General features: G+C 43.4%; 1 protein-coding gene across 1 annotated transcript in view; it reads right to left on the reverse strand.

Moving 5' to 3' along the window:
- The window catches only part of LOC130273600 (collagen alpha-6(VI) chain-like), a 199983-nt gene that overhangs the window by 23733 nt on the left and 152050 nt on the right, over positions 1-24200 (reverse strand). Inside the window, exons 25-32 of the mRNA XM_056520674.1 lie at positions 18233-18295; positions 15934-15984; positions 15014-15049; positions 13435-13497; positions 12241-12300; positions 11829-11864; positions 10716-10752; positions 7687-7698 (exon numbers count right to left, since the gene is read on the reverse strand). Coding sequence (XP_056376649.1) covers positions 7687-7698; positions 10716-10752; positions 11829-11864; positions 12241-12300; positions 13435-13497; positions 15014-15049; positions 15934-15984; positions 18233-18295 — 358 coding nt within the window. The remainder of the gene's footprint in view (positions 1-7686; positions 7699-10715; positions 10753-11828; positions 11865-12240; positions 12301-13434; positions 13498-15013; positions 15050-15933; positions 15985-18232; positions 18296-24200) is intronic.

Raw genomic sequence — 24200 nt, forward strand, 5'->3', positions numbered from 1 at the left:
TGGGCTCTAAAAAAATGCTAAAGCATGGATACCCCTTTAATAAAATAGGCTGTATGTCGAGGGTTGTTGTCCTGCTGCAGAATAGGTTTGGAGTCAATCAGATGTCTCCCTTATAGTTTATAACGCATTAGTACCTGCCTGTATTTTTTTAGAATTAAAGGGGTACTCCACTGGAAAACATTTTTTTTAATTTACTGGTGCCAGAAAGTTAAACAGATTTGTAAATAACTTCTATTTAAAAATCTTAACCCTTCAGCTGCTGTATACTACAGAGGAAGTTCTTCTCTTTTTTGAATTTCCTTTCTGTCTGACCATAGTGCTCTCTGCTGACACCCCTGTCCATGTCTGGAACTATCCAGAGCTATGGGGATTTACTACTACTCTGGACAGTTCCTAAAATGGACAGAGGTGTCAGTAGAAAGCACTGTGGTTGACAGAAAGGAAGTTAAAAAAGAAAAGAATTTCCTCTGTAGTATACAGCAGCTGATAAGTACTGGAAGTCATTTACAAATCTGTTTAACTTTCTGGCACCAGTTGATTAAAAAATAAATGTTTTCCAGTGGAGTACTCCTTTAAGTACACCATTACTGCAGCTCCAAACCTGCAAGGAACTTCCATCATGCCTCACTGTCGCCTGCAGACACTCAATATTGTACCCTATTTCAGCCCCTTGGCAAACAAATTGCCTTTTGTTACAGCCAAATAATAAAAATTTAGACCCATCAGTCCTGCCATTTTTCTGCACACTTAAAGGGGTACTCCGGTGGAAACCTTTTTTTTTTTTTTTAAATCAACTGGTGCCAGAAAGTTAAACAGAATTGTAAATGACTTCTATAAAAAAATCTTAATCCTTCCAGTACTTATTAGCTGCTGAATACTGCAGAGGAAATTCTTTTCTTTTTGGAACACAGAGCTCTCTGCTAACATCACGAGCACAGTGCTCTCTGCTGACATCTCTGTCCAATTTAAGAACTGTCCAGAGTAGGAGAAAATCCCCATAGCAAACATATGCTGCTCTGGGCAGTTCCTAAAATGGACAGAGATGTCAGCAGAGAGCCCTGTGCTTGTGAAGTCAGCAGAGAGCACTGTGTTCCAAAAAGAAAATAATTTCCTCTGTAGTATTCAGCAGCTAATAAATACTGGAAGGATTAAGATTTTTTTAATAGACGTAATTTAAAAATCTGTTTAACTTTCTGGCACCAGCTGATTTAAAAAAAATAAAAAATAAAAGTTTTCCACCGGAGTACCCCTTTAAGCTCTGTTTTAGTACATAGTTGAGTCACTTTGGTCAGTGCTGGTAACACATCATGTAATGTACTGAACTGGCTTAATGTAGAGATGGTACAAGGTAAGTTAAGTGATATAAATGTAAGCAAATCTCCAGGGCCAGATGGATTGCACCCAAGAGTTCTTAGAGAGGTAAGTTCAGTAATATCTGTACCCCTGTTCATGATATTTAGAGATTCTCTGGTGTCTGGTATTGTGCCAAGGGACTGGCGCAAGGCGAATGTGGTGCCAATCTTCAAAAAGGGCTCTAGGTCTTCCCCAGGAAACTATAGACCGGTAAGTTTAACGTGCATTGTGGGTAAATTGTTTGAAGGACTTATAAGGGATTACATACAGGAATACATAGGGGATAATAGTATTATAAGTGATAGCCAGCATGGGTTTACTAAGGATAGAAGTTGTCAAACCAATCTAATTTGCTTTTATGAAGAGGTGAGTAGAAGCCTTGACAGAGGAATGGCTGTGGATATAGTGTTTCTGGATTTTGCTAAAGCGTTTGATACTGTCCCTCACAGACGTCTGACAGGTAAGTTAAGGTCTTTGGGTTTGGAAATTTTAGTTTGTAACTGGATTGAACACTGGCTCATGGATCGTACCCAGAGAGTGGTGGTCAATGATTCGTACTCTGATTGGTCCCCGGTTATTAGTGGTGTACCCCAAGGTTCAGTACTGGGCCCGCTGTTGTTTAATTTATTTATCAATGATATAGAGGATGGTATTAACAGCTCTGTTTCTATCTTTGCAGATGACACCAAGCTTTGTAGCACGGTACAGTCTATAGAGGATGTGTATGGGTTACAAGATGACTTGGATAGACTAAGTGTCTGGGCATCCACTTGGCAAATGAGGTTCAATGTGGATAAATGTAAAGTTATGCATCTGGGTACTAATAACATGCATGCATCGTATGTCTTAGGGGGGATTAAACTGTCAGAGTCACTGGTAGAGAAGGATCTGGGTGTACTTGTAGATCACAGACTACAGAATAGCATGCAATGTCAGGCTGCTGCTTCCAAAGCCGGCAGGATATTGTCATGTATCAAAAGAGGCATGGACTCAAGGGACAGGGACATAATACTCCCCCTTTATAAAGCATTGGTACGGCCTCACCTGGAATATGCTGTTCAGTTTTGGGCACCTGTCCATAAAAGGGACACTGCGGAGTTGGAAAGGGTGCAGAGACGCGCGACTAAACTAATATGGGGCATGGATCATCTTAGCTATGAGGAGCGATTAAAGGAGTTACAATTGTTTAGTCTTGAGAAGAGACGTTTAAGGGGGGATATGATAAACGTATATAAGTATATTAATGGCCCATACAAAAATATGGAGAAAAACTGCTCCAGGTTAAACCCCCCCCAAGGACGAGGGGGCACTCCCTCCGTCTGGAGAAGAAAAAGTTTAGTCTCAAGGGGCGACACGCCTTCTTTACCGTGAGGACTGTGAATTTATGGAACGGTCTACCTCAGGAACTGGTCACAGCAGGAACAATTAACAGCTTTAAAACAGGATTAGATACATTCATGGAACAAAATAACATTAATGCTTATGAAGAAATATAAAATCCCATCCCTTCCCCAATATCGCGCCACACCCTTACCCCTTAATTCCCTGGTTGAACTTGATGGACATATGTCTTTTTTCGACCGTACTAACTATGTAACTATGTAACTTGACTTTGTTTCCATGTCAAAAGTATGGCTTTTGCCTGCAGTTTTTCCACGAAGACTACTTTTGGCCAAACTTCTTTGAAAAACAGATGGGTGTACCTGGGTCCCACTGGTTTCTACCATTTCTAAGCTCATGACACTGTTGATGCAGTATAACTACTTGTTTCTGGTTGTTGTGCCGAATCTTGCCATGAAGTATGGCATGAAACTGACTTTCACAACCTCACTGTCACGATTCGGCTTCCAGGTAGTGGATCCTCTGTGTCAGCGAGGGATTGGCGTGGACCGTGCTAGTGGACCGGTTCTAAGAGGCTACTGGTTTTCACCAGAGCCCGCCGCAAAGCGGGATGGTCTTGCTGCGGCAGTAGCAACCAGGTCGTATCCACTAGCAACGGCTCTACCTCGCTGACTGCTGAGAAGGCGTGGGACAGAAGGACTAGGCAGAAGCAAGGTCAGACGTAGCAGAAGGTCGGGGGCAGGCGGCAAGGTTCGTAGTCAGGATGGGTAGCAGAAGTTCAGGTACACAGGCTTTGGACACACTAAACGCTTTCACTGGCACAAGGCAACAAGATCCGGCAAGGGAGTGCATGGGAGGAGGTCAGATAAAGGCAGGGAGCAGGTGGAAGCCAATTAAGCTAATTGGGCCAGGCACCAATCATTGGTGCACTGGCCCTTTAAGTCTCAGAGAGCTGGCGCGCGCGCGCCCTAGAGAGCGGAGCCGCGCGCGCCAGCACATGACAGCAGGGGACCGGGACGGGTAAGTGACCTGGGATGCGATTCGCGAGCGGGCGCGTCCCGCTGTGCGAATCGCATCCCCAACGGCCAAGACAGTGCAGCGCTCCCGGTCAGCGGGACCGACCGGGGCGCTGCAGGGAGAAAGACGCCGTGAGCGCTCCGGGGAGGAGCGGGGACCCGGAGCGCTAGGCGTAACAGTACCCCCCCCCCCTTAGGTCTCCCCTTCTCTTTGTCCGGTAACTGCCTCCCCTGGGATGAGGACACCGGGAAAGAATGGAGGGTTTCCTCAACGGCAGGCAGTACAGCAGGAGTGGGAATGGGGAGGGAGGGCAGAGGGCGAGGCCTGGCACGGGGCAGTGTGACACCAGGACGGGGGCCATGGGGAGGCACAGAGGCTTGCCTGACGGGACTGGGAGGGGGGGAGAGGCACTTCCTGTGGCAGGCAGAGTCCCAGTTCCTGATCTCCCCGGTGGTCCAATCAATGGTGGGGGAATGAAGCCGGAGCCAAGGCAGACCGAGGAGGACCTCAGAGGTACAGTTGGGGAGAATGAAGAACTCAATCCTCTCAAGGTGGGGTCCAATAGACATGAGGAGGGGCTCTGTGCGGTAACGCACGGTGCAGTCCAATCTGGCTCCGTTGACCGCGGAAATGTAGAGCGGCTTGACGAGACGGGTCACCGGGATGCTGAATTTATTAACAAACGACTCCAAAATAAAATTTCCAGAGGCACCGGAGTCCAAGCAGGCCACGGCTGAGAGGGAGGAGTTGGCTGAAGAAGAAATCCGCACGGGCACCGTGAGACGTGGAGGAGCAGACTTGGAACCAAGAGACGCCACACCCACGTGAGCTGGGTGCGTGCGTGCGTTTCCCAGGCGTGGAGGACGGATAGGGCAATCCACCAAGAAATGCTCGGTACTGGCACAGTAAAGACAGAGATTTTCTTCCCTACGGCGATTCCTCTCTTCCTGGGTCAGGCGAGACTTATCCACTTGCATGGCCTCCTCGGCGGGAGGCCCAGGCGTAGATTGCAACGGATACTGTGGGAGAGGTGCCCAGAGATCTAAGTCTTTTTCCTGGCGGAGCTCTTGGTGTCGCTCAGAAAAACGCATGTCAATGCGGGTAGCTAGATGGATGAGTTCTTGCAGATTGGCAGGAATCTCTCGTGCGGCCAGCACATCCTTGATGCGACTGGATAGGCCTTTTTTAAAGGTCGCGCAGAGAGCCTCGTTATTCCATGATAACTCGGAGGCAAGAGTACGAAATTGGATGGCGTACTCGCCCACTGAAGAATTACCCTGGACCAGGTTCAACAGGGCAGTCTCGGCAGAAGAAGCTCGGGCTGGCTCCTCGAAGACACTCCGGAGTTCAGCGAAGAAGGCCTGGACTGTGGCTGTGGCAGGATCATTGCGGTCCCAGAGCGGTGTGGCCCAAGACAAGGCCTTTCCTGAAAGAAGGCTTACTACGAACGCCACCTTAGACCGTTCTGAAGGAAACAAGTCCGACAACATCTCCATATGCAGGGAACACTGAGACAAAAATCCACGGCAGAGTCCCCATCAAATTTGTCCGGCAGGGACAAGCGGAGGTTAGGAGCGGCCACTCGCTGCGGAGGAGGTGCAGGAGCTGGCGGAGGAGATGGTTGCTGCTGTAGCAGAGGCAGAAGTTGCTGTAACATGGCGGTCAACTGCGACAGCTGCTGTCCTTGTTGGGCAATCTGCTGCGATTGCTGAGCGACCACCGTGGGAAGATCAGCGAGACTTGGCAGCGGCACCTCAGCGGGATCCATTGCCGGATCTACTGTCACGATTCGGCTTCCAGGTAGTGGATCCTCTGTGTCAGCGAGGGATTGGCGTGGACCGTGCTAGTGGACCGGTTCTAAGAGGCTACTGGTTTTCACCAGAGCCCGCCGCAAAGCGGGATGGTCTTGCTGCGGCAGTAGCAACCAGGTCGTATCCACTAGCAACGGCTCTACCTCGCTGACTGCTGAGAAGGCGTGGGACAGAAGGACTAGGCAGAAGCAAGGTCAGACGTAGCAGAAGGTCGGGGGCAGGCGGCAAGGTTCGTAGTCAGGATGGGTAGCAGAAGTTCAGGTACACAGGCTTTGGACACACTAAACGCTTTCACTGGCACAAGGCAACAAGATCCGGCAAGGGAGTGCATGGGAGGAGGTCAGATAAAGGCAGGGAGCAGGTGGAAGCCAATTAAGCTAATTGGGCCAGGCACCAATCATTGGTGCACTGGCCCTTTAAGTCTCAGAGAGCTGGCGCGCGCGCGCCCTAGAGAGCGGAGCCGCGCGCGCCAGCACATGACAGCAGGGGACCGGGACGGGTAAGTGACCTGGGATGCGATTCGCGAGCGGGCGCGTCCCGCTGTGCGAATCGCATCCCCAACGGCCAAGACAGTGCAGCGCTCCCGGTCAGCGGGACCGACCGGGGCGCTGCAGGGAGAAAGACGCCGTGAGCGCTCCGGGGAGGAGCGGGGACCCGGAGCGCTAGGCGTAACACTCACTTTTGTATAGCAGAGTTTGGCTGTTCCTCCCCCAGTTTTAAGCTTCTTACACAGCAATTTCTGTTTAATCTATTGACTGGGTGTCAACCTACATATGGAAATGATGATTGCTATCTGTTTGTTATAATTTATTAATCATACACCTGACTATAATGCTACAGAATCTCTGAGTTTGTGCTAGTATATTTAGAAGAATTAATGCTGTTTTGGAGGCAAAGGGTAGTCATTCCAAATATTGATTACATTTAGATCTCTTTACTGATAATTCACTTTTCAATTTGTTAATTGATATAAATAAACAATTAAAACTTTTTTGTAAATTATTGTAAGCATTCTTACTTAACAACTTTTGCTTCCACACTTGCCTAAAACTTTTGTCCAATACTGTATGTACACTATCTGTGAAGCTTCTTGGTAAAGAAAATAATGGATTTCCTTCCTCTTTTGCTTCTCCAGAGTGAGGATATTGCAGACAGCTAGCTGACATACATTTCACATAAAAATATGTGTTGGGTAGCTGCCAACAGTATCACTACTCAGGAGGATTGACATATATACAGATTGTTTATATATGATAACTTCCCATTTGCATTATCAGAGCTACCCCAGCAAGTTTCTTCACAACATATCAGATATATATATATATATATATATATATATATATATATATATATATATGACATTATACACAAAACCCTGTGATGACAACAAAAGAAGAATATAATTCACATAGTATTTATGTCGGGAATTTTCTGAGCCAGGATATGGGTGAAACTAAAATCATTATCCCGTTCCCCTAAACTAGTGATGATAGTCATGGTATCAGACACACTGCCTTATGTTCCATCCTGGAAGTCTTATAGACTTGAATGAAACTGCCAGGATGGAACATCTGGCAGTCCGTGTGATGATGTAAGTATCAGTGCTAGTCTCGGGCAACAGGATATCGCTTTTAGTTTCACCCGTATCTTGCCGCTGGCCAAAATGATAACAACACTTTAACTTCATTAATAACTAAAACTTCATTAATAACTAAAATATCCATCAAAATGGAAACAAATATGCATTAGCAATAACTGAAAATTCTACACATTATAATACTGTTTAAGACACCAACTGTTCACTATGATAACTGCAGGTACTATGCAATATTATCCTAATAGAATGTCATTATGTTACAACAAAGACTATAGTGTCCTTGGGGAAACATATTATAGGCCATTGATTTATTTATTATTATACACATACTTCTTCAGTGACTTTTATTTATTTATCTTGAATCATATTGTAGATGACTCTTAATGCACCACACATCCTGCTGAGATAGAAAACTAACTGGTGACACGTGTTCATTTTATAATAAAGCTACAACGCAGACTACTGTAATATTGTGCTTTTCTAATACTATACTGCATGTTTTTTTATAGTTACATAGCAAGTATTTTCACTATTCCATCAAGAGCATAAAAGCTAAATTCATCTTACCTTGGCAACATGCTGTGAGGGAAAACATAAAGCTATCAGTATTACAGAGAAGATATTTCATTAAAGTCATTCCACAGTTATAATGTACTAGTCATAATGATCCCAAATTAACATTAGCAGGTAAGATAACATGCAGACAATCCATTTAAGTTGGGTTTCCCTGATTATAACCCAGATAATAACTCCTCAAAGAGGAAATTGTCTAGAGAACTATCAGATCTATATTGTTGCTTTTCAGAAGCGAGCAGAAGACTGGAAGCAGATGAAATGGTAGCTGTAGCGAGTTCTGCTGAGAATCTGGGGTAGGTAAGCATCTTTTTGTTTTTACTTTTTTTTTTATTTGTTACTACAGTTCAATCCTGAAATAAATTGTTTTAAAATGCACCTGTAGTATTCCAATACAAATGTTCCAGCAACCAGCCATCCTTAAAGGGTACCTTTCATCAAAAAAACTTTTGCTATATTATAGATTAATGTATGCAGAATAACTTTCCAATTGCATGTTATTAAAAAAAATATTCTTCTTTCTATTTAATTTTCCACTTTAAAAAAAAACCCACTAGGGGTCTTTTTCAGACTCATGCTGGAGTCCAAAATCTCAGACTGCAGCCGGGACACAGACAAGCTCAGCGTTGCTTCCTGCCTGTCAATGAGACAGGCAGGAGCCAGCACTGTGCTAATAGCACAGCAGGCCATACTCCTGACTCTGCCTTACTGCATGCCCTCATTCATTTTACTATCTGAGTTCCGATCTTTCTTCTCTCTGCACATGCCGTTATAAACAGAGAGGAGAAGACTCAGAGCTGCCGGCAGGGCTGTGATCACGGTCATGCCCCCTTCCCCCCTCACACTAGGATGGTTGAATGAGCAGCCAAGAAGACAATAAATCAGGTACAAAGAGGGGGTTTTGAATGAAATGAAACACAGGGATAGTGTCAGTGAGAGTCAAGGACAGGGGGGGTGGGTTTAGGGAGAGTTAAGATCACGATAGGTACTCTTTAAAAGGTTGTTAAATGGTAGTAGTTGATGAGAAACCTTTATTTTATGCATAATATGTGTATAAGGTACTGGAGAGTATATACTGAGGTCTTGCAATGTGGGAAGGCTTTACATACTGGCAAATTTTGGATATAGTTGAATGGTGCTTTGGTCACATGATGCTCCTAGCCAATGATTGCAGGAAAAGTCCCTAGTCCGACCTCCCAGAACCTAGTCCAGGGAGAAGGGATGGACCTAAACCTGCAAGTTGAGGCCTGGCTCTTGCCATAGCCACATATCTAACAGCTCAGCTTCTGCGGGGAAGATAAGAAAAACTAAAGTCTAGGCCTGGTCTTGGCCAAAGTAACATCTACTAGCCCTCCACTTGCTGAGAGTATGAGTCAGCTAACAACATGTACATTTTCTAGCTCCTGTTATGGCTAGGCATACCTTCACCTTGGCCCTTTGTCTTGTCTACAACCAAGTCATTGAGGGGAATTTATCAATTATCTATTTTTTTTTCTTTTGTTTTTTTTAGAGCACTTGTAGCATTTGTTGCTTGTTTTTTGATGGATGATTGACAAATTTATCAAAATGTCACATAGCACTTGCTAAGTTTGTCACATGACAAGATCACCTCTGGAAGGCTTTACTTCAAAACACAGCTAGCTGGCGGCATATACAAGGAGGCAGATGGTTGTTAACCTTGCTGTATGCCTTTGTTTGCTTGTTTTTATGGCAAAAAAATGTTTTTTTGACCAGTATCTTTGCCTGTATTCATTTATAATAAGTATAAGCATCAAAGTGTAAAAAATTACCAATTGTGTCATCAAAAACACAGACCAATCCTTCTTTCACATTACATCATTTGGCCCATTAGCCCTAGATGCCTTTGTAAGGCTGGTCAGACTTGGTCTCATTTAGAGAGTACAAGAGGACATGTGCACCAAACTTGTGAATTTCTCTGAAAAGTTACATTTGACAAATGATAAAACTGCAAAAATACATCTGAAAAAGCCCTTAATGTCCTTAAGTTTGTAAAATGATCTCCCACTAAAGTCACACAAAAGTATCACAAAAACATACCGGGACATTTTCTACAGATTCAAACAGAAAAAAAGGGTAAACTGGGTAGTTTGATAACTTCTCCTAATTGTTCCTGCTCTTGATCCTGTCCACGCTGAGAGGATAATGGTTTACAAGAGCCTCTCTGAATATTTGTTGGCCTACAGTTTGGTCAGGGCTGCCTGTCAGCCATGTCAGTAAGACTTCCTTGTATGAACCTTTTTGTGTGTCACAAAAACTACTGCGGAGTTAGTCAAGCAAAGTCTACATTTTGCACCTTGCACCACAGTGGACCAACATGTGAAGATCTGCTACCGGGAACAGCTTCAGTGCCAAAAAGATAATTATGAGGTTCACAGAGGATTAATGGGTTAGTCCACCATGGGACATATACATACTACCACATCCAGCATACCCCTCTACATTTACTGTAGCCACCACATACTTCTTTAATACACACTTCAACCACTGTGACCTCCCCCCCCTATGATCTCCTGCACAGCACCCCAGCAGTCCCCAGGAAGGGAGCGTGTGGACCCCTGCACGAAGGGGCAGCTGACATGCCCCCTCTATGCATCTCTATGGGAGAGGTGGAAATACAACTTTCAGATATCTCCAGCTCTCCCATAGAGATACATGGAGGGGGCATGTCGACTGCTGTTTTTTGTGGGGGTCGACTCGATCCATTCCCAGGGAGAGCCAAGGTCCCATGCAGGAGCTTGCGGGGAGTCACAGCGGTCAGACCCACCATGATCTAAAACTTATCCCTATCTTTTGGATAGGGGATACATTTTTCTGCACAATAGTTCTCCTTTAATAGGCTTTAATAAAGATCTTAAGCTCAGATGTTACAACAAAAAACTTTTGTAATCAAAGCTATTGCCTATAATGGATTGATGAGATTAATAGCTAAAGTAGATATTATGAGCATCTTGACATAGGAATATATATGGAATAAAATATTAAAAGAAAAGGATCATACTTACGACATGTCTGATGGATAAAGTCGATAAGTTCACATGGCTGTACAGCAAACACAAAAAAGGATTTTTATTTCCAAACTGTAATGTCTTAGATTTTGCAGCATAAAACTTGGCTGCTATGAGACCTCTGCAAGCCTCCAAAGTTGTACAGAAGCACACATCGTTTTAGTTTTTTAAGCTATGCTCCATTGAATTTTGTATTAGGGTATGTTCACACATGCAGATTTGTTCTGTATTTTCCCAATTAAAGGGTTACTCTGCTGCCCCATAGTTCGGAACATTTTGTCACCACGCCCCTCCCATAGATTTGCATTGAGGGGGCGTGGTCATGAAATCATGGCCCCCAGAGTCGGCACCCAGAGTTCTAAACGAACACTGGGTGCTGCGCAGAGATTGCAGGGGGTCCCAGCTGTGGGACCCCCATGATCAGACATCTTATCCCCTATCCTTTGCATAGGGGGAAATCCACAACAAATCCACAGCACATTACAGCTGGGTGTTATGGCCTGGTATTAGGTTTCATGACCTATAATGACAGTTTTTTTTTTTTTTTTACTGACGGAAAATAAACATCTTGAAAATCAGAATGATGATTAAAGGGGTTATCCAAGAATTGAAAAACAGAGATACTTTCTTTCGAAGACCGCTCCCTGTGTCTCCAGGTTGGGTGTGGTTCTGCGGCTCAGTTCCATTGAAGTGAATGGACCAAAGTTGTAATACCACACCCAAAGTGGAGACAGACAGGCAGCAGGTTTTGAAAGAAATTAGGCCTGCTTTTTGAATCCTGGATAACCCCTTTAAATAGTTTGGCAAGGACCATATTTCTTAGGCGTATGTATTTTATACTTTTGTATTTTTTTTTAAATATTTTTTATTGATGTAACTTTCTCGGTTCTATGGAAGTGTTACATATGTCTTTTATGTATGAATGCTACTTTTTGTATGTTACTGTTTATATGAAACCTAACAATTGTGATGTATTTATGTATAAAAAAAAAAAGAATATTTAAAAATACAAAACAAAACAAAAAAAAGTTTGGCCAGGACACAATTTGGAATCTGGCCTCTCAGATGTGCAGGGATTTAACCTGGAATGGTAGTTTAAAGAATACATACGGATTGTTCAGTTTGACCTTGAATTCCTTTTTGTCCCTAAAGGTGAAATAAAAAATATTACTAATAAAGGTTAAATAAAGAATACTACTATACACAATGCACAATCTGCTCAGTACTCCTCCCCAATTCTAGACTATGTGTGTGGACATTGGTCATTGAGACAAGTTAAAAGTTTTCATCATTTAACATGTAAATGTTCAGACCCTGACCCGATCGCTAGAATGAGCAGAGAGAAAAGCATGTGGCTGATCAAGACAATCTCATATACTTACATTGTATGTGTGTAGCTTAGCGTGCTCTTCTCTTGACATGAATGATACCCATAGATTGTAAGCTCTCTACTGCACAATAACACTCTACTTGTTAAGCACTACAGATTATAATGCTGCTCTGGAATATGACTAAAACTTACCCTACGACCTGGTCCCCCTGGTGTTCCTGGATCTCCAATTGAGCCTTTATCTGGAATGAACTATGGTAAAAAAAAGTAAAATTTTAGGTCAGGTATGTTTATGGAAATTTTAACAAGCTTTTTCTATAATGGCAGTTTAGCAGCCCTTATATCTCAGAAATATGTATGTGTAATAATCCATTTACCCCATATAACTCCTAATAATTTTAGATTATGTTTGCACATAGAATTTTGGGTAACTAACTTGCTGACTAGGATTATTTAGCTGACCCACTCTTGTCTTGCACTGGTATCTTCTAGTCCACTGAGCCAGCCGCTACCCACACTCCAACCATGCGTGTGGAGCGACCTGATATCCTTTAGCAGCAGAAGTCAATCTTCCACATGCTGGAGCTGAATAAATAGTAATGACCTAGAGTACTATCTAGAGTGCTATGTAGACCCCTGTCCCTGGTGTGGCCCAAAGCCAAACCAGTTCAGTAGCACAGTTGGTCCACATTCGTTGTCTTTTACAGTATATCTCTTTCCTAATCGGGGAGGGGAGAGATATACTGTAGGTAGGGAAAGGATTAGGTAAATGCATTCTAGCCATGTATATTTACAAGAACAGGTAGTCATGACCTAGAAGCCAATAGGGAACTGCAGCACAAGAGGCAGCATAGTAGTGACCGAGCCAATCTACAGTATTCTGGAGGAAAAAAACATGTTTTCAGATCAACTGGTGACAGAAAGATAAACAGATTTGCTAATTACTTCTATTTAGTAAACCCCAAGCCTTCCAGTAATTATCAGTTTCTGTAGGCTCTGCATAAAATCATGTAGTCTTTCCAGTCAGACACAATTCCCCAAGTCTCCACCTCAGGAACTGTCCAGAACATCTCCTGCACTAAACAGTTCCTGACACAGGCAGAGGTGGCAGCAGAGAGCACTTTGTCTGACTGGAAAGACTACATGACTTTCTCCAGGGCCTTCAGCAGCAGCTAATTATTTTAAGGCTTGAGACCTTTAAATATAAATAATTAGCAAATCCATATAACTTTCTTTCACCATTTAATATAAAATCATATTTTTTTTTCCATCTCTGGAGTACTGGAGTACCCCTTAAACAAAAGTTCACTTTCACCAATTCTTTAAAACTGCAGTAAATGAGTAAATGTAAAATCCTCCATGAAACATACAATGAGTTATGCTTACACTTTGTCCTTTTTCACCATTTTTCCCACGTTCTCCTACCACACCAGGTTCTCCTTCCTCTCCCTGAAAAAACATTTCATAGAATTTAAAAAATAAAACCATATAAAGTTCAAAATCCTTAATAAAGCTTATGTTTGTATGTTTATAACAGATATTTAGTATTGTAGTGTTTTTACTTTTTACATTTAGGGCAGTGGTTCTTAACCTTGTATGGAGGTACTGAACCCCACCAGTTTCATATGCGCATTCACCGAACCCCTCTTAATTGGAAAAATAAAATATGATTTTTTCAAATTCAAAACATAGGAGATATATATTTAAGTTTATATTTATACATAGGTGCACAAAATGAACAAAACCATTAAAGAACAAAACACATTAGGCGCAGGCAGTGTTCCCCCACACATTAGGCGCAGGCAGTGTTCCCCCACACATTAGGCACAGGCAGTTTTTCCCCACACATTAGGCGCAGGCAGTGTTCCCCCCCATTAGGCAAGCAGTGTTCCCCCCACATTAGACAGGCAGTGTTCCCACACATTAGGCAGGCAGTGTTCCCACACATTAGGCAGGCAGTGTTCCCCCACAGACATACAGCCTCCAGCCATATACAGTGTATGGCTGGAGGCTGTATGCCTGTGTACTGCCCACTTCAGTGCTCCGACCACTGCTCCGGCTATAGCAGTAGGTCTCGGGACCGGTGGTCGGAGCACCGAAGATGATATGCCGCTGGTCACTTACCAAGCTGGCCAGCGCGCGTCTTCCTCCTTCTCGATCCTCCAGTCCTCGGCGCCTTCGTTTCTATGGGCGCAAGCACGGGACATCCCGGCTTGTGTTATCTCCTGGCGGCCCCTAAACTAAGCCAAACACGGGGCCGCAGAGAGTTAATAGTGAAAGGGGGAATTGCCCCGTCGCTACAGGACGGGCAAACACGGGCTCTGCTCGGGGCCCCAGGCCAGCTCGGGGCCCCAAGCAATTGCTTGGTTTGCCTGTCCTGTTGCAACGGGCCTGGAGTCGGGTGTGTGTCTTGACCTCTGCCAAACCCGCGAGACTGACTCACCGAACCCCTGGGGTTCGATCGAAGCTCGGTTAAGAACCACTGATTTAGGGTATGTTTACATGTAGTGTGTCCACTGTGGATTTCAAGTAGTGCATTAATCTTTGATGAGAGTGGATGGCAAATATACTATTAACCTGCAGCAAATGCTGTATAGATCACTGCTTGCTGTCAGGCCCCGAAGGAGTTAAGTTGCAATGCTGTGCATCACTACTTCACTCCTTTCTCACTGGGCTGGGTACAGTAAGCTCAGCCCAGTGCGTAGGGAAGCGAGTAAACAGTGATCTATTTACATTGCTGCTTAGTGTCTAGCCTCAAAAAGAGCAAAGTGGCAATTAACAACATCACCAATTAACTCTTGCCTGGCTGACTTGTCAGGAGGTATACAATGTTGCTCTCTGAATATTGTAACCCCAATGTAGAAATCTTCTGGAAGCTATTTTTGAGCCACACTTTATTATTGCATACAAATGCGTATACCATAAATTTAGCTCTAATCATTGCATGGACAATTACTATTAATACCTTTAAGCCAACAACTCCTTGTCGTCCTTGAGGACCCTATAAGCAAAAATTAACAACTTGTTACATTGTGATATACTAGCAATATACAGTATTGTAAAGACACTCAGCAAAGTGGTCTGGGTGGTAAATCAAAAGTTATTATAGTTCTGAAAGGTACTACCGACAGTTCATATAGTTAACCCATTCCTGACCCTTTAAATTAAATTTTTTTAAATTTCTATTTATGTAAAACGTTGATATTTTATGGTAAAATTTAATGAAAACTATTGAAAATTATATTTTTATTTTACGGTTTCTTTTTATAATATTTTTGGGCTTTTGGAATTTTTTGGTTTTACACCTTGACACTGACTATGCACACTGTGATACCAAATATGTTTATTATAAATATTTTTGCATATATCTTTTTATTTGGAAAATGTGAAATGGGGGGTGATTTGATTTTTTATTCATGGGGGGCCGTGTTTTATTTGTTTTTAAACTATTTAAACACTTACTGCTTAAGAGATAATATGTTGGGCATAAAGTAGTCTAGTATATGGCGACTCACTTCAACACCCAGGTATTTGAAGGAGCTATACCATTGCAGAGACATTTTCTACAGAATAACAGTGAGTAAAGATTTTAAAAACTTCAAAGAATTGCTGGAGAAACTAAACAATGTACTGCTTTTGCAGACCCCTAAATACTCCCTCTGCAGCATTACTATACTGATACTATTCATGCTACCTACAGTTTAAATACATTGATTTTTTGTGCCTTCTACCCAATTCTAGTAATTGATGCCTATGGGTTTCACAGATGCATTAAAGATATAACTACCGTATATTAAGTGAATGTTGCAGAGATCACAAACCACACAGACAAATTTAAATAAAAACAACTAATTGACTTAATATAATACAGAATAAACAACCCACCTTCATTCCTTTTTTGCCAGGTGCTCCAACAACATCTTTACCAATTTCACCCTGTTAAAATGTATGAGGTAAGGCAGGAGGAAGTATAAACCTTTGGAATCTGTTTTACAAAACAATACACCCTAAACTGTAAGAAGAAGAAGGAGGTAGTGACCTAAATTACTGAATGTATGGCAGAAAGGAGTTAGTACAGAAAGTGCAAGTTATTACAGAAAATAACACAGGATGTCCGCTGATGTAAATCCACAGCAAAGGAGCATTAAAGGGGTACTCGAGTGGAAAACTTTTTTTTTTTTAATCAATTGGTGCCAGAAAGTTAAACAGATTTGTAAATTACTTCTATTAAAAAATCTTAATCATTCAGTACTTATCAGCTGCTGTATGCTCCAGAGGAAGTTGTAAAGTTCTTTTCTGTCTGACCACAGTGCTCTCTACTGACACCTCTGTCCATGTCAGGAACTGTCCAGAGTAGGAGTAAATCTCCATAGCAAACCTCTCCTGCTCTGGACAGTTCCTGACACAGACAGAGGTGGCAGCAGAGAGCACTGTGGTCAGACTGAAGAGAAGGGTTAACATTTTTAAATAGAAGTCATTTAAAAATCTTTTTAACTTTCTGGCACCAGTTTATCTGAAAAAAATAAAATAAAATAGTTTTCCACCAGAGTACCCCATTAAGTATTAGACTAAAAAGATGATGATCAGCAGTTCGGCACCTACACACAATTAAAAAGACGCTCCCCAGCGTTCACTTTCACCTTCTCTCTGTCTCAGAAGTATATTATCAGAGATAAGAGCATAGTGCAGCTATTGGTCATTTCATGTGGGCATGAGTGGGCAATGACTGAGACTAACACCTGCCCCCTCTCATCTCAGAATGTATACTTCTAAGGCTGATTTTAGACTAAGTTTGGCCCTGGATAAATTAAAAGTTGGGCCCATTGGTATTGCACTATGTTGGGTAAATAGAGTTGCATTGCATTTTGTAATGGCTGTGACCGGGACCTGACAAACATGATAAATCTATTTCTGGTTGAGATAATTTGTGGATCGCAACGTAACCCAATTCACATATATAAGCTGCGAAGCAGCATGATTCAGGGAGCACAACAACTCGTTCTTTGGCCATGCAACCTATCATGGTCACAGACAGTTCATGGTCACAGTCAAGGTAGCCCGAGCCTTATATTCTAATTTTTTGTTCTTCATACAGCAATAGTGTCTGCACACACTAAAACAGTGATCTCCTTAGTGCCAACTAGGGATGTCCCGATACCATTTTTTTTAAGACCGAGTACGAGTTCCGATACTTTAATTCTAGTACTTACCGATACCAATTACAAGTACTGATATTTTTAAAAGAATCTGACACCAGGGTGACCCGGTTTCTGGCGTTGCTTACCATGCTGATATGTGGGTTCCTTGTTGTGTGCAATGGAGTGCTGCTGTAATATGAGCCAAGATTTATCTCTTCTCCATTGGGCAAAACAGGGAATATGCATTGGCTGTGAGACCAATGTCTCCATAGCGAATGCAATGTTGTTCACATGGGGAGCAGCGGTAAAAACCTGGCGGCAGCGCTGCGGGCGATCCGATCATCTATTTTAACGTGCGCATTGCCGCAGATGCCGTGATTTGTACTGATCACGGCATCTGAGGGGTTAATGGCGGACATCCGTGCTATCGCGGATATTGGCCATTACCGGCGGGTCCCCAGCTGCTGATAGCAGGTGGAACCTGTCGCGTATGACACGAGCACCACTCCGATGCTCACGGTCATACGCAGGACGCAAATGTACGTCCCGGTGTGCGAAGTACCACCAGGCCAGGACGTACAATTACGTCCGTGGTCATTAAGGGGTTAAATGAGTCCCCAATACCATGCAAATGCTGGCTATTGGCTTTGATACCGATACTATTATTGGTATCAGGACATCCCTAGTGCCAACAATCAATAATAGCGAAAATATAAAGCTCTGACAGGAACAGGTAAGACCTTTTCTGTTCCATGAGCAATCCTTTTAATCATTCACAAAAACATGGAATCATTTCAATGTCTCGAGTAAAAACACAAAGAAATAAGATTAGGACAGCATTAGGAAATGTAGAAAAAGGCCTTTAAAGACTTATGGAGGGGCTAGGTAACTAAATAGCTAGTAAAATTTGAAAAGTGCAGCACCAAAAATCAGATAGGTATGCAATGGGTTTGTGCCTGTGCAACTTGTTGATTTTAGTTAATTATATATAACACCTTTAAATATTTGCAATACACTGATATCCATATAAATATCAAATTTCTAACTATATATCCTCGTCTTCCTTCCTCCCCAGGGCTTCCTTTATCTCCAGGCTCTCCAGGTTCTCCCTGCAGAAGAACAGAAAAAAATGTTTTATTTATTTATTAATTTTTTTAAAACACATTTTATAGAAACATTTTCCAATACATAATATAGAAAAATAGAAAAAGAAAAAATAAGAGTACGGTCATATATGCAATGTACAGTGATGTGGGAGCCCGAAGGTCAGACTATACATTCAGAATTAACATGTCAAATAACAGGTAACCAAGGATAAGTAAAATAGAGTGCCACATGTGTCAAGGGCGAAGATGAAGATGGAAGGAGAGTAACTGGTAATCAGGTATGTATCTACGGTGGTAGTTGTAAAGCTCCCAGTGTGTTCCCTATCTCCCCTAGGCAGTATATTCAGTGGAGCTGAATGGTCTCACAATATCAGCAATTTAATTGTCAGTGTAATGAGAAAGAATAAATATCTTCCCTTAATCAAAGAACTTCTCGGTGTGAGTGGTCTTCTGTCTTTCTGAGTCAATTCTGTCTATCACACAGTTTTTTGAGCTGCATTATCAACATAGGCAAGGTAGGGGTAGAGGGCTTGAGCCAGAAGGCAAATATACAATGTAAGGCTTCTAAAACGAGAATATGCACCATTAGGGTCACTTTAGAGAGAGCTTTGCTGGTCTTGTTCTGGTGGTCAGAATTGGTGTAAAAATAGAGCTCTTGGGGTAAATGGCAAGGTCACATCCCACGTGTCTTAAACATAGGCCAACACAAGTTGCCAATAAGCCGTAGTATGAGAATGAAGTCCACAGACGGTGCCATAGATTAATCAGGGGGGTGGAGAATTTAGGACAGGCAGTGATTCTGTCAGGGAAATCTGGGGATGGGAGAATATTAAAACCGTAAAGGGCCTTATGGGCTAGCTTATAGTTTCCCTCCACCTTTCATTTATGATACACCTGCATATTATATTCCATCCCCGTAACACACAGTCAGAGATATCATCAACCGCCACCCAGTTGGACCACGAGGCGAAGAGGGTAGCAGAGTCAACTTTCAGAAGGACTTTCTTGATGGTGAAGTAAATGGTGGAAATCGAGAGCTTACAGGGCCCTGAGTCAATTAGATAATCCAGCCCGTGATCCTGTGATTCATCATTGAGATTTCGTAGACGAGCACTAAAAAAGGAGTATATTTGGTTTAGTGGGAACATATGTGGGGAGGAATACATGTCGGAAGTTCTGGATGATTTTTCAAGGGGCGGTGCTTAGATACCAGGAAAGGGAGTTGGAATAATTTACGAACCTCCTTCCATTTCACCACAGTATCTCTCAATAGGACAGAGCGCTTCACCAAGGGTGGATTTTTAGAGTAGGTGGTGTGGAGAAGAGCCAAGAGATCCCATGGGTCAGCTAAAGCTGTTTCCAGATCATGGATGGCATGGAAGGAGGTACCATGAATCTAATCCACTACAAACCGAAACAAGCAGGATAAGTTATAACATCTTAAATTAGGGAAATTCAGTCCCCCCATCCTGTTTACCGAACATAAGTTTAGAAAGGGCTATCCTAGGTCGTTTACCTACCCAAATGAATTTTGTGAATGCTGAGTTCAAGGACTTAACATTGGAATGTTTTAACAATAGGGGTAAGGTCTGCAGAGGGTAAAGGAGCCGAGCAAAGCTGATCATTTTGATCAGCTGACACCTGCCCATAAAAGGTAAGAGGGAGGTTACCCCACCTCAGTAATTCATCCCGAATTTTGGAGAAGAGGGGGGGGGGTAGTTAAATGTGTATATCGTGCAAGGAGTTTTGCCTATTTAAATCCCTAAATAGGTGACAGAAGAGGAGGCAACACGAACACCTAGGCCATCTACTTCTGGGCGTAATTCTGATTTAGTAACATTCACTTTATACCCCAAAAATGTCCCGAAATGTCGTAGATGGGCCAGAACACCCCTGAGTGAGGATCCTGGGTAATCTATGAAAAGTAAGACATCATCCGCAAGCACAGTTTCACTCCCACCCTGATGCCCGAGTAGATGTCCGAGGACAATAAAGATCTGGCCAGTGGTTCAAGAGCCAGGTCAAAGAGGAGGGATGAGAGTGGGCACCCTTGTCCCCTTAAATATAGGAAAAGGGTCTGAAAGGATACCTGGTGTGTAGACTCTAGCCATAGGTGTTCTATTAACCCCTGCCAGATAATCACAGAAGGCACCCTGTAAGCCCATCTGGTCCAGCACCATCCCCAGCCAGTCCCAGCACACATTGTCAAAGGCCTTTTCCACATCTATAGCCAGTAAAACACGCCGTTCACCTGGCAGGGGATGGTGCTGCAGCCGGTCCAGAACCGCTAGGACAGTTCTTAAATTTTGAGTAGCAGATCAGTTCCTGATAAACCCCACTTGATGGGCCCCAATTAATTCTGGCATAAACCTAGACAAGCAGTCAGCTAGAATTTAAGATAGAATCTTGATATCCTGATTAATTATGATCAAGGACTGGATGAGCCTAGGTCTCTAGGGTCCTTGTCCAGTTTTGGTAATACTTTGATACAAGCTAGTGAAGCCTCCTTCGGGACGGAGTCAGATGTCATATATTCCCGGAATACATCCACCAGTAGCGGGGACAGCTGGGGCAATAGGGCTTTATAAACTTCACTTGTGTAACCATCAGGTCCGGGGGCTTTGCCGTTATGTAGGTATTTAATGATGCTTTGAATCTCTTCCTCTGTCACCGGGGTGTTAAGTTCATCCCTCTGAGCATCCGTCAGGGAGGGGAGGTTCAGACCTCTAAGAAAGGCCTTTCCAGCTGATAGATCAGAGTGAAAACTGGCAAAGAGATCAGAATAAAATCGTTCCATAATCTTATTGATGAGGCGAGGGTCAGTGTGTAATAAGCCTGCGGGATCCTTAAATGCTGTAATGTGGGATGGGGGGCATTTCCCTTTTGCCAAGTGGGCTATAAGATGGCTAGCTTTGTTACCATGGTGAAAGAGGGCAACCTAAACTAACTCAGAACGGCGTAAGTGCTCCCTTCTATCTAACCAGAGCTCACAATCAGTTCTAGCTGCCTTCCAACGTTCCCTGTGTTCGTTCGATGGGGAGTTAAGAAAAAGGGCGAATGCATCACATAGGTGGGCACTAGCTGTGATGAACTGGGTGAGGGAGGGATGCTTCAATACAGACACATGGGCCATCAAGCAGCCCCTAAGCTATGCCTTACCCATTTCTCAATACAAGTTAGGGTTTGAGTGATGGGAATCATTATGCGCGGCAAATTCCAACCACCAAGTCCTTAGCAAGTCAACAAAATCATCATTAGTTGCTAAAAAAAGCGGGTAATCTCAGGAGTATGTCCGTCCCCTTCGGTCATGAGGGATAAAATTGTAAGATCAGGGGAGTGTGATCTGAAAGCGCCAAGTCACCAATGTCCACGGTCCGCACTCAATAACAATGTTCCATACTAACAATGAAATAGTTGATAATAGACCACAAGCCATGGACATTGGAGAAGGGGGTAAATTCACGGTCATCCGGGTGAGACAGTCGCCAAATGTCCTGTAAACCCAACTGTTCTAGGAAAGGGGAAAGGACACAGTCCCAAGACCGTATAGGAGACACTACAGAAAGAGGACTTTTCCTATCTACTAGCGGATCTAGTACAGTGTTAAAGTCGCTCCCTAACACCTTCCCCACAGTAGTTTCTGATTGCACCCTAGTAGCAAGATCCCTAAAAAAATATAAATTTTCCCTGTTAGGAGCATAAACATTGTAAAGACTAAAATGTTCCCCATTATGCTCCAATTGGAGATGTGAAAGTCTGCCTTCGGTGTCAGTGGCGTGTGAGATTAGTGTAAAGGCAAAAGCTTTGTGATTGAGTATGAGGACTCCCGCCCTCCCCTCCTTAGCAGGAGAGCTGAATATGTGCCCAACTCATTGCTGCTGCATCCGAAAGAAATCATGTGCAGGTAGATGAGTTTCCTGCAACAGGACTATGTCTGGACTAAATCATTTGAGAACGCAAGAGCGTTTTTGCGGAAAATGCAGGCCCTTCACATTCTAGGAATCTAAACCAAGTAGGGGCAGCAGTAAGGACACTAATCGGTGAGAAGTGGTCATGTGGTGGTAAAACCGCTTTTGGAAGGGGGATACAGCAGCGATGTTGTAGACCGCCCAGACTGAGCTTTGAGCAATGGATACATCATAAACCTGGGAGGAGCAGCACATTAAGGTAGAACATAATACTCACAGTATCGAGCCCTATAACTTTGAACAAAACAAAGGAACAATAATGCATAACAAAAACAAAAAGTAAACCCATAGGGTGCCACCTGTAGGTGTATACCCTCCTTTGGGGTTAAGGACTCCCTTTTTTCGGGTGACATAGGAATATGAGGGAACGAGTTAATAAAACAAAAAGGTGACAGTCCCCCACCACCACCCAACTGGACCATCACTGGTGAAACCCTGAACTAAGAAATAGAATGAGAAATAACCCGGTAGAGAGACAACTGCAGACAAACAGGCCCTGGCAGATTATAAGGAGGTATAAAAACAGTCAACAGTGCATTAGGGAATATAAAACCTGAGTGAAGAGTTCAATTGCAGGAACTTCAATGGCAGAGAGTCACTGGCCTACTGCAAGAAGATGCATCACAGGAAAGGAACCTTAATCTGGAGAGGAGTGGCGGTCACTGCTATAGCCGCGTCGTGGGGAACACTGGGGACAGCGTCAGTCCCTCTGATCAGGTGAGCAAGCAGGACCTCTCGTGGGCTATCTGGTGGACACCTCTAGGTGAGCGAAATCTCCTATGTGGCGTTGAACAGGAAGAGCGCCCGGATGATGTATTCAGTAGTTAATCCAAGGAAGCAGCTGCAGCCTCTGGAGTGTTGTAGACAGAAATATTATTTTTACTGAAACTCAGCCCAATGGACATCACCATCCTCAATATTAGGTACTCTCTGCTCCACTTCAGTGAGACGCCCTATATTCCCAAACACTTCCAACTGCAAATTCTGTAATGTTGCTTTAAGAACTTCCTCCACTATATGCTGGACATTAGGGGTTATTCTGAGCGCCACCTCTGCAGCCAGTTTTTGATAATCAATGTGCACCAGAGACTCCGGAGGTGCAGGGCCCAGCATGGTCTGGGAGGCTATGGGACCCAGTGTCTGTGACCCCTGTACTGAGCTGACAGGCAGGTGAGAGCTGACAGCAGACAGGTGGACTTCCATGTCCGTTTGCTGTTAAGCAGAGGACAGTGGTGGCAGTGACTGGGGACCCTGCACAGCACATTGCAGGGGCCGCATGGAGATTGCACGGGAACGTTGGTGGCGGTGAGGCAGACCGGCCGTGCGGAACATACCAATCCATATCCGGGAGCTTGCGGGAGCATCAGGGACCGTCGGGGCAGAGAGGCGGCTCAGAGCAGGTAGGTGGCTGGTAAATGTCGGGCGGGAGCTCGCCTCGTTAGCCTCCTACATCGGCTGCGCTGGAACCTGAAGTCAGAATGTTTTATTTTTTATTTCATATGTATTGAGTGATAGGAAAAATTATATTTGTTAAAGTGTTAACAAAAAAATCACTGAAAAAATAGAAACTAAAACGAAACATTTATTTAATTATGTTAAAACCTCACTCAAAAAAACAAACCTACTATATCCTTAAAACCAGCACAATATACTCAGTAAATAAATGGTCTAACCAATACCATACACAAACCCCAATGGGGCAATTGTTTCACATTACCCAAATTAGTAAAATTTAAGCAGTAATATCCTACACCACCATAGTACAACCAAAACCACAATTCAGATATACCAGAAAAGATGACAGCTACTAAGTATACCAGAGGAGAAAGGTAGACTGAAAGCCTAAGTGGGTAGATGACAGAGGGTTCAACGTGGGCCTAGGGAGCCCTATTATGAGGTACTAGGCCTGCCCTGAACCCAGAAAGAGTGGTCATCCTAAG

Source organism: Hyla sarda, chromosome 5 (assembly GCF_029499605.1).
Source record: "Hyla sarda isolate aHylSar1 chromosome 5, aHylSar1.hap1, whole genome shotgun sequence".
Taxonomy (NCBI): Eukaryota; Metazoa; Chordata; class Amphibia; order Anura; family Hylidae; genus Hyla; species Hyla sarda.